Raw genomic sequence first — 9,438 nt, forward strand, 5'->3', positions numbered from 1 at the left:
TGGGAGATAGATGTCCAAATTCTGAAAGCACCGTGGAGAGGACGAATCTGTCTTAAGGACACAGTGTCAAACACTGGACTTGATCAGAAAATAATTCGAAAAAATTAAATCAAGTAAGTTATTTAATTTATTTTCAGTGTTGTTTTTATTTATTAAAATCAGATTTAAAATTTATTTTTGTAACAAAATAAAATCTGTTATTTATTTATTTATTTATTATTTCGAGTTTGATTTTTGTAATCAAACAAATTCTTTCTTTTTCTTTATTTCTTTAAATTCTAATTGTTGTTGTGTACACAATAGAATTAAATCTTTTAAATACAGTGAAGATTGTCCAACAGTTTGCTGGGAAGGATGAGAAAGGGAGGGAGGAAAAGAAGGAAACGGTTGGTTTTGGGTGAATTGACACATTTGGCATTTGCCAAATTTAACAACTCCAATGGTAAATCATTAGAGAACCACTTTTACACAAAACTGATATATTATAGCTATGACAACCCCAATGACAAATCATTGGAGATGCTCTTAACATTTAAACTGCGCATCTAGATATTCAATTTAGTTTTTTTATTTTTTTTTGCAATTGAAGATATGTAAAAAAAATAAAATAAAATATGAAGACTAGTATTCAAATATTATAAGAAACATTTACATATAAAAATATAAAACAATAATAAACAAATATGTCACAGTTTAGTTCGGCTCGGAACCAGAAACTAGATCGACAGAGAATTAGACTGATTTGAATGATTCTACTATTTTCAGAATTAGAAGGAGAACCAAAACTAATATAATTTTTTTTTTTTTTTGGTGACCAAACCAACAATTTAGACCAAATTAAATCACTTTACCAGTTCTACTAATTATTTTAACACCCATAGTCAGCATATGATTTTGGAGAATTTTATTATATATACCCACACACCATGTCATTTTTTTTTCTTTATACATAGTGTTTTCCTGTGACTTTTACGTCCAATATCAAATTGGGCTCAAGCAATAGGTTTTTTATTCGAACTCGGCCCCAATCCCTACAACATCTTGGGCCATCCCCATCGAAGCCAGTGACTCTTCAATGTTGAGTTGAGAATGTATAGTTTTCGATGGATAACAGAGTTGCGACAAATTTGAGGACTCACCATCATCAGTGAAAAGAGACGTGTCCCTCGACACGTGGCATTGGGAATGGGCCACTTCTGTAGGGGACGAAGCTTGGTGGATTCGCGTGAGAGGTACTCATGAAATGTACTGCTAATTTTTGTTTTTTTGTTGCTTTTTTGTGGGTTTTGGATTGATACATGAATTGGGGCTTGGTGTTGAATGAATCAGAAGGTAACTTCAGTGATTTTGTAGAGAGAGAGAGAGAGAGAGAGAGAGATGGGGATGATATTTGTGGTGGAGCTGGAGGGTAGGACTTACAGATGCAAGTTCTGCAAAACCCACTTGGCCCTTGCAGATGACCTTGTCTCCAAGGTAACTTCTTATATGTATTTATATCTATATGTTTTATGTGTTGCCTATATATGTATATGTTTGTGCTATAATTTTATTCTTGTTGGTTGGTTATTATAATTGTAGCTATGAGCAAACTAAACTAAGTATCCAATTAGAAAAAAAGTTACACAAATTAACAAGATTTTTCCTATGCAACAATGAAGCTTTGGAATTTGGAACATGAGTCAAGTCAGTAAATAAGAAAAAATTGTAAGATTTGTTAGTTTGTATAGCATCACTCTATGCAAGTTTTGGAACTTTTGGTTCTTGAAATGTTATTTGAGGGCATTGACAATAATAGCTGTAAGAATTTGGTTCTTGGATGAGATTGAAAAAAAAAGAAAGAAGAAGAAATGTCTTGTATCTAGAAAAAAAAGCCCAGATTTTGAATATATGACGTGGATTTAAAAAAGAAAAAAGGGTTGTTGGAAGCTCTGCTTGGCGTGGGCTAATTATGAAGGAACATTGGAGAGAACCTTCTAGCTTGAGGTATAACTGGTATAATGTGGAACAAACTCACTCTTCAAATGTAAATACACCTTTAAAGGCTCAATTGGATGCTTAAGTGCCCCAATAATGTATAGCAAAACAATGAAGGATAATGAATCATCAATTGCAATGAGAACTAAATATAGCATAAGTTACAATTACATAAATTCCTAAAGTGGGAGAGACCCCCCCCCCAAAAAAAGGGAATAAGACTCATTTGAGAGGAAATAAAGTTTCAACTCTGTCGTATCCCCCAGTGATGTCAGTCTCCATTGTTATGTATTTTAGGGTATTCGATTGTGGTGCTACAAAAGGAAAAGATTGGTTTTTGGTGTGTCCAATCATATCCGTCACATCATTGGGTTGTACAATAACTTCCCAAGAATATTGATGATTTTTTTTTGGTTGGTAGCTTGAGATGTTAAATCATCTATCTTGTACCAGAGTGCTTAAAGTGTTCTTGGATTGTTTATTTATTATTTGACTAATAGTACTCTTTTACTCTCTGGGGAGGTGTCAATTTCGTCAATCATATCGTAACTCTTTCACTCTCAGGAAGAAAAGCAAGGATTTAACCAATTTAATTTTGTTATTAGATCATAGGTTTCTTATTTCTTGCTACATTTTGAGATGCATAGATCCATCTGTTCAAATTTTATGTGGATTTTCAACTTTGTTACTCACTAGTTGTTTTGTGATTTGATCAGGCTTTTCATTGCCGCAGGGGAAAAGCATATCTTTTCAATAATGCGTGAGTTCTTTGTAGTTTTGTCATAAACCTTTTGATTGCTGCCGGTCGTTTGTTATTGCTGTTTGATTTTTTCTGTTCCTGTTTTTATTTTTACTTCTTACTTCCTTTTTTGGGTAAGAGGAAAATTCATGAGATAGGAACCAACAACTGGGAAATGTTATGTATATGCTTTGTTTGACTCATGTTTTATTGTTGATATGCTCCAACAGACAGGTGTTTTATTTAAGATGTGCCAAAGCTGAATTTAAAATAGATAGTTGATAGTTTATTGTAATGAATGAGAATCTTATTTCTGATAAATAATTTATAATGGCTATTGGGGAGGATATGAATTTTATATTGCTAATGAGAAGTAAAAAGCTTTTTGAGAAAAGACTGACATCATAATACGTTTTAAATTTCCAAGCCACAAACCATGGCTGTAGCATAGTTATCAGAATTCCAATTTGGATCGTAGTAGGATCTTAAAGTGACTATAATCCTAGGCATAAAATCATGTAGAATCGCACTACGATCCCGATTCTATTACAATCCTAATCCTACAAACAAAAAAAATTCTTATTATTTATTTCTTATATATTTATGTATATGTGTATATTTATGTAAGAAATTTGACTATAAACTTTTTCGCCAAACATCTCCTCTAATTTGTGTTGACATAAAAGATGCATTATATCAAATTTATCATTTTTTAATGATTTTAAAATTATTTAAGATACATTATCTATATGGATAATTTTTCGTTCTATTTTACATTGAAAATAGAATCTTACAATCCTTGATCCGATTCTATGATCTAATCCACAAGTCCCTTCCAACAATCTTACTTAGGACTCCGATTTTAACAACCTTGGGCTGTAGGACTGACGAAGTTTCTGAGGCTTGGCATGGTTAGAGGCTCACTCTTGATTCCTAATCAGGCAGATGAACTTAGCTCAACTATTTGTAGAAACGATTGAGCTTGAGTCCAACTCATCTCAGTAAGTTAACGGGTAACTTAAAACTACATAAGCAATGAAGCCATCTCATGCTTGAATTGAGATTGGCCTGAGTAGAAACTTGTTTAAGACTGCTCATAAGCTCAACATTCATTTGAACATTGTTAGTTTTCAATCGAAAGCTTGAACAGCCAAGGCATGGCTTGACTTGTTTTCTTTATAGCTTTGATAATTTGTTGGTTTCGAAATGCTTGTCGTACAACTTTGAATGCTAGTGAGCATATAATACCAGAGAAATTTCACCTGCAGAGAACAATGGTTTGCGAATCTATTAACTCTTCTAAAACAGTTAATTAAACAGTAGTTTATACAATAATCTGAAGAGAAAGTTATTGACAGATATGGATAATTTAGTGTCTCCTCCTTATCTTTCATCATAGACACAATGACCAGTACTTATTCTTCCTTTAGGAGAACATATGTTGGAGCAATACATTATTATTTCCTGACAAATACTTGAATTTTTACATGCGAGAATTTATGATTCAGGGTGAATATCACTGTTGGATCTCACATGGAGAGGTTGATGCTCTCTGGAATGCATACTGTAGCGGATATATTCTGCTGCTGTTGTGGACAGATTGTTGGCTGGAAATATGTAATCTCTCTCTCTCTCTCTCTTTCTCTGTCTCTCTCACACACACACAATAGCGCACACAAGCATACCATACACACACATAACGAATGCATGCTCAAATGGCCATATAGCTGTAATCTATGTTATGAGGGTCCGGGTGTGGGTGCGTATCTAGAGATTGGACCATCAAACCTCAAATGGTTACGTGGCCTTGGCAAAAAAGGGTCATATTTTTATAGTTGCAATCTATTATTTGAGATAAAATGGTGTTGTATGTAACAGACAATGTCTGGAAGACATTTTACTCACTTTATAACAAGTATATAACAATATACATTTAATGATAGTGTTAAATATAAATATATAAGAAGTGTCCAATGTGAAGTATCGGACACATTCCACACATATTTTATTTATTTTGAAGAGTTAATGTAACATAGGCGGTGTCCCACATAAAATTCAGTAGTAAATATGTTGGCTTTCTCACCTTAGCATCCCTCTTAGAAAATTTCAAGAAATTTCTTTCTCCCCCAACCAGGAGTCTGCACACGAAAAGAGCCAGAAGTACAAAGAAGGAAAGTTTGTTCTCGAAAGGTACAACCCTTTGATAATTTCAGTCATTCTTTCTGCTCAATATCCGACTGCAAATTTTGTTTCCTTAATAAATTTCTTGGACATGTCTACAAAAACAGAGGGAGGATCATCGATGCAGTCGATTCAGAATTCTACATAGATACCCGCCCTAGTCTGAGTGATGCTGAAGATCCGTAAATTCTTTTTCCATTTTGCCCTAATAGATGTAATAAATATTCTGAGATTGTGAAAATGTGCATTAATGTTGTGGATTTTGAACAATGAAATTGCAGAAGAGTGGTTGTTGTCTTCATGAGCACTAATAATCTGCATGGAAATCTGCTCTATTTTTCTAACAATGATGTTCTTGTTCATTATCTGGATTTCTGGTATTTATTTCTTGGGGGTTTACTACAAATGCTACGTTTGAAAGCAAACCATGGCTGTTTCAACATTTATGTTGTGGGAACTTGAACAGCCATACAATAGAAAGTTGAACTTTGGAAAAAATTCAAAATTGGTTGTGCTTGTCAAATAAAGTTTGATAGTTGAACTATTTGTTTTTCTAAAATTTGATGCAACATATGTTAAATTTAACTGATGTGGAATGATGAAGCGTAACCAGTGAACTTTTTGGTTTTTCGGGTGTTTGGGCTAGTTTGCATGCACTTCAACTAATCTTAGGGTCTTTGTGAAGCCCCTGAAAAAAAATGTATTCTCTTTTAAAGTCTTTATGTTTGAATTATTTCCTTGAAAGCCGCTCAGTTTCTAGAATTATTTCGAATCTTGCCAGTTAGCATTTTTTTATTTTTTTATTTTCATCGAAACAGGAATATCCTAACCGAATTAGGTTCCTTAGCTTAATTTAATTTAATTCTACATAAATAAGGTTCCAAAACATAAGTCTTATTCCAAACTCTCACTTCTTTTATTAATTTCAAGAATTACCTCAAAAATAATACATGTACTTTTTATACTATAGGTACCATCAAATCAATTTGAGATCTATATATATATATATATATATATATTTGTACCTCTTATTCATCAAATCTTTTTGTACACAATATCTATGGAATTTGTACACATAATAAATAGGAAAATCTCTCCAAATCTTGAGCACATGGCTAGCCATCATACCTCCTAGGCCATAATCATTGTACTTTAGTATAAACAAATCCCTTGAAATCTTAAAGCAATGATGACCTTGATACCAATTCTTTATATATACATTGGGAATATGTCCATAGCACACATATATTAAATAAAATATTCTTCTTTTCCCTTCTCCATGGCGAGCCAACCTAAGAGAATGTGAGGGACGTGTTTTCAAGACTTGTAATTATGATATTCTAGAAGCTCTAGTACCTAGAACCCTTAAATCTAGGGTTGTGTTCCAACACTAGTTTCATTCTAACTAGAGGCCAACTAAATATTGTCTAATCACATGATTAAGTTCCCTAATCACTCCCTATTCCATTAGACTCCTAATAAATCCAAACTTTTCAATCCAATTCCAACGAGTTGGCCTTTATGTCTTTTTACACCGAAATTGCCTATAAATACAACCACTCCCTAGCATGGCATACACAAACAACACACACTCATATACATTCGGCTTAGAGAAGATAAAGGAGAACAAGAGAAAAGTCTTGAGAGGGAGAGGAAGGAAGAGGAGAGCAATCTTGTTTAAGCCTAGCAAGTAATCCACAACACAACTCTCTCTTTTATTTTTCTCTTTCAAATACATGTTCTTAAGGGTTCTACCCATTGTTTTCAGATGTGTTATTAATGATTTCCTTGTGTTAAAAATGATAAGAGTTGAGCCATGATTCTACTTCTCTTGTAGTTCCCCTCATTTCGGTACAAAACTATCTTTTTCATATCAATCTCTCAAATTTTCTAAGGGCACACCTTCAAGATAACTTTCTGAGTTTAATATATATTATTTAGCATGTTTTCATCTCAAAAGAAATGAAAAATTTCCCTTAGCAGATCCCTTTCTCACAAATCTTCTTGTTTTGCGTATTGTGCCTTAAGAATATGTTTTCACAGCCAACTTTAAAAATTTCTAGAAAAATGTAGGAAATTATTCTGGACCTCCATTTTATGTCAAAATCTTCCTTAAGGAGTTATCTTTCAACTAAAATTGGTTTCATTGAAAACGAGTGCGCAATTTGTGAGAAACTCCAATTTCCGAAACGGTCGACGAATCTGGACAGCGCTGAAACATTTCTTAAATATCTAAAAATCTAGAAAAGCTATCACATTTCCGAAATATGTTCTGGAAACTAGATTAAATTCTCTACGAACCATAGGGAGGCCGAGTTTGGTAAAAATATAAAAAATCCCTTTTAACTCTAATCTTTAAATGGTATTGAATCTGGAAATTTAGTTTTGCATGGGTGTTTTATGCTCTTGTATACATGAATATGCTTATTAGTTTACGATCATGCCTTGGTATGATGTTTCATGTGTTATGGTTATGTTCCTCATCTTCTTCATTTTAATGATGCTCATGCTTATGTGGATATTACTATCTTGTTGAGTTTGTTCTAACTTGACTTAAAACATTAATCCAAACGGAAAACTTAATTGGAATAATATTGGGTTTTCGATCACTTGAATAATGAATAGATGATAATGTGTTATGTATGGATTGTTGGGATGCGTTCCCTATTTGGAAGTTAAGTCTTGCGCAAGCGGTTGTCGCATAAACCCTAGAATGGAACAGACGTATTCGAACTCTTTGCGATGGTTTGATTGGTGAGATAAGGTCGGGTCCGGATGAGATATTCAGGAAGATAAAACTTTTTTGAAAGGATAAGGTTGGATTCAGGAGATAAAACCTTTTTTTTTTCGCTGTCCCTTTTGAGGCCCTATGGTTAGCGCTATGCGGTATATAACCGTTGGTAGGCATCCGAGGTTAGTTCTGTAACAAAGTAGCAAAATGGGGAGTTCCGAATAGTCTGGTGTCCAATTTTTGTGGTTAGGAGGATGAAATCTCTTTAGGGAATTTCTAGAATACTAACCACTAACATTATAACCTTGTTATCTATTTGAATGACATGCTCTTTTTCTCTATTATTGAAATTGCTGTTATTGACTTGAATATCTGTAGACGTCCCCGAACGCCCCGGGAGGGTGAGTCCCGTTCTGTTCATTTGTGGGGTCACTACAGCTCGGACTCTCAAATTGTGTTACGGTTCTTAATCTGAACCAAAGAGTCCAAATCTGGCAAATCGTTTTGAGAAATAGATTTTTGAAAAAGTAGTGCCAAACATAGACTGCTTTGCCAGATACAGAGTCGCCACCTAAATATTTTTTTAAAATGGAGAAATTTAGGAAACCCTGACTCGGTGCCGAAGGCCACATGTCCGTCATCACCGGAGTTGTCTCGGCTCGGGAGCTTGGGTACGATCGGGGAAGGTCAGCTATGAGCACCCCCTTTCGCCCGGTCCGAAGACCAGCCTCTACTAACCATGATATCCGATTTTGAAAACGCTATGTGTTCTTAAACCAATTATTAGCCTAGCGTTTACTATGTTATGCGCGCAGCAAACAAGTATAGACTAGATTGCCTAATTTGGAAAGGAACATTGCATAGCCGTTTGTTTTGAAAATGCTTTGGAATTTGCTACCGCAAGTAGGCTAAAACACGGATTTCAATGAGTTCTTCCAACTCAAACAATCCAACCTTCACCCACAGGCATCCAAGCAGTTTATAACACATAAGCATCTAGCCACATGTTAAGCATGCTGACATGGCAACATTTACACTCATGCGATATGCTAAAGCGGAAATACTTACATCGTACTCCGTGCCAAAACAGTAAACTAGTTAGCAAACATGCGTGTCCTAGTTCATGTTAAATTGCCTAATGCAACACATACAGGATGCAATTAGATAGGCTCGGCTAACCTAAACATGGCATATCAAATGCGATCAACTATCACATATTCAATTTTTGAAGTACACATGCAGTTAGCGTGATGTACCGAGCCTAATGCATGCAATACAAATGCATGGATGCACACATGCATAGCATAAGGTATGCTAAATTAAACGTGCCCTAATCTACCATCATAAGCAGGTAAATAAAAGGAAAGAAAGACGTGAGGTTGGAAGACATACACACACTCACGCACACTTATTACATATTTGCCCTCGCTCGGAGGGACCAAATAAATATTACAAATTAATTAACTACGCAAGCTAATTAAATATTACAAATTGCCTAATCAACTAAGTAAATTAACTAAAACTAAGAAAACAAGGAAAACGCCTCGGGAAACGCGCCGCCATGCGTAGGCTGCCTCTGTTTTCCTTCCTTCACTCCTCTGGAGGCTGTCAAAACCTCAGGACTGCATCCCTGGACACTGGGGAGTGCCACCGGCTGAGTGGAATTACCACCGGCAGTGGTGTGTGGCCATCGGCACAAAATGAAGCTGTCGGCAGAGAAATTGTTGCCGGTCGGCACATTACACTGCCGGTCGGCAGAGTGTTCCTGCAGAATCTGCAAATGACAGCAACAGAGGGCAAGGCAAAGCATGGC

At 35.1% G+C, this 9,438-nt stretch overlaps 1 protein-coding gene across 3 annotated transcripts; it reads left to right on the forward strand.

Annotated features, from left to right (window-relative positions):
* The first annotated feature begins 945 nt into the window (after positions 1-945).
* LOC114319506 (Yippee family putative zinc-binding protein) lies at positions 946-5,241 on the forward strand. 3 transcript variants are annotated; one of them, XM_028266529.2, is made up of 6 exons: positions 946-1,232; positions 1,330-1,473; positions 2,691-2,734; positions 4,222-4,330; positions 4,848-4,903; positions 5,002-5,241. In XM_028266529.2, exons 2-6 carry the CDS (start codon positions 1,378-1,380, stop codon positions 5,078-5,080), a joined length of 384 nt encoding a protein of 127 aa, XP_028122330.1. In that variant the 5' UTR covers positions 946-1,232; positions 1,330-1,377; the 3' UTR covers positions 5,081-5,241. The 3 variants fall into 3 exon arrangements, with proteins under 3 accessions (XP_028122330.1, XP_082740936.1, XP_028122329.1); XM_082884810.1 differs by having other exon boundaries at positions 1,086-1,232; positions 1,356-1,473; XM_028266528.2 differs by lacking the exon at positions 946-1,232 and having other exon boundaries at positions 1,264-1,473.
* The last annotated feature ends 4,197 nt before the right edge of the window (positions 5,242-9,438 follow it).

This window comes from Camellia sinensis, chromosome 8 (genome assembly GCF_055761805.1).
Source record: "Camellia sinensis isolate YWXY chromosome 8, ASM5576180v1, whole genome shotgun sequence".
NCBI lineage: Eukaryota > Viridiplantae > Streptophyta > Magnoliopsida > Ericales > Theaceae > Camellia > Camellia sinensis.

Bases quoted from the DNA above. Each gene is read 5' to 3' on its own strand.
- LOC114319506 (XM_082884810.1), top strand. From the start codon at position 1,186: ATGGGCCACTTCTGTAGGGGACGAAGCTTGGTGGATTCGCGTGAGAG. The intron at 4,331-4,847 runs GTAATCTCTCTC...TCCCCCAACCAG, and splicing joins AGATTGTTGGCTGGAAATAT to GAGTCTGCACACGAAAAGAG. The intron at 4,904-5,001 runs GTACAACCCTTT...CTACAAAAACAG, and splicing joins GGAAAGTTTGTTCTCGAAAG to AGGGAGGATCATCGATGCAG.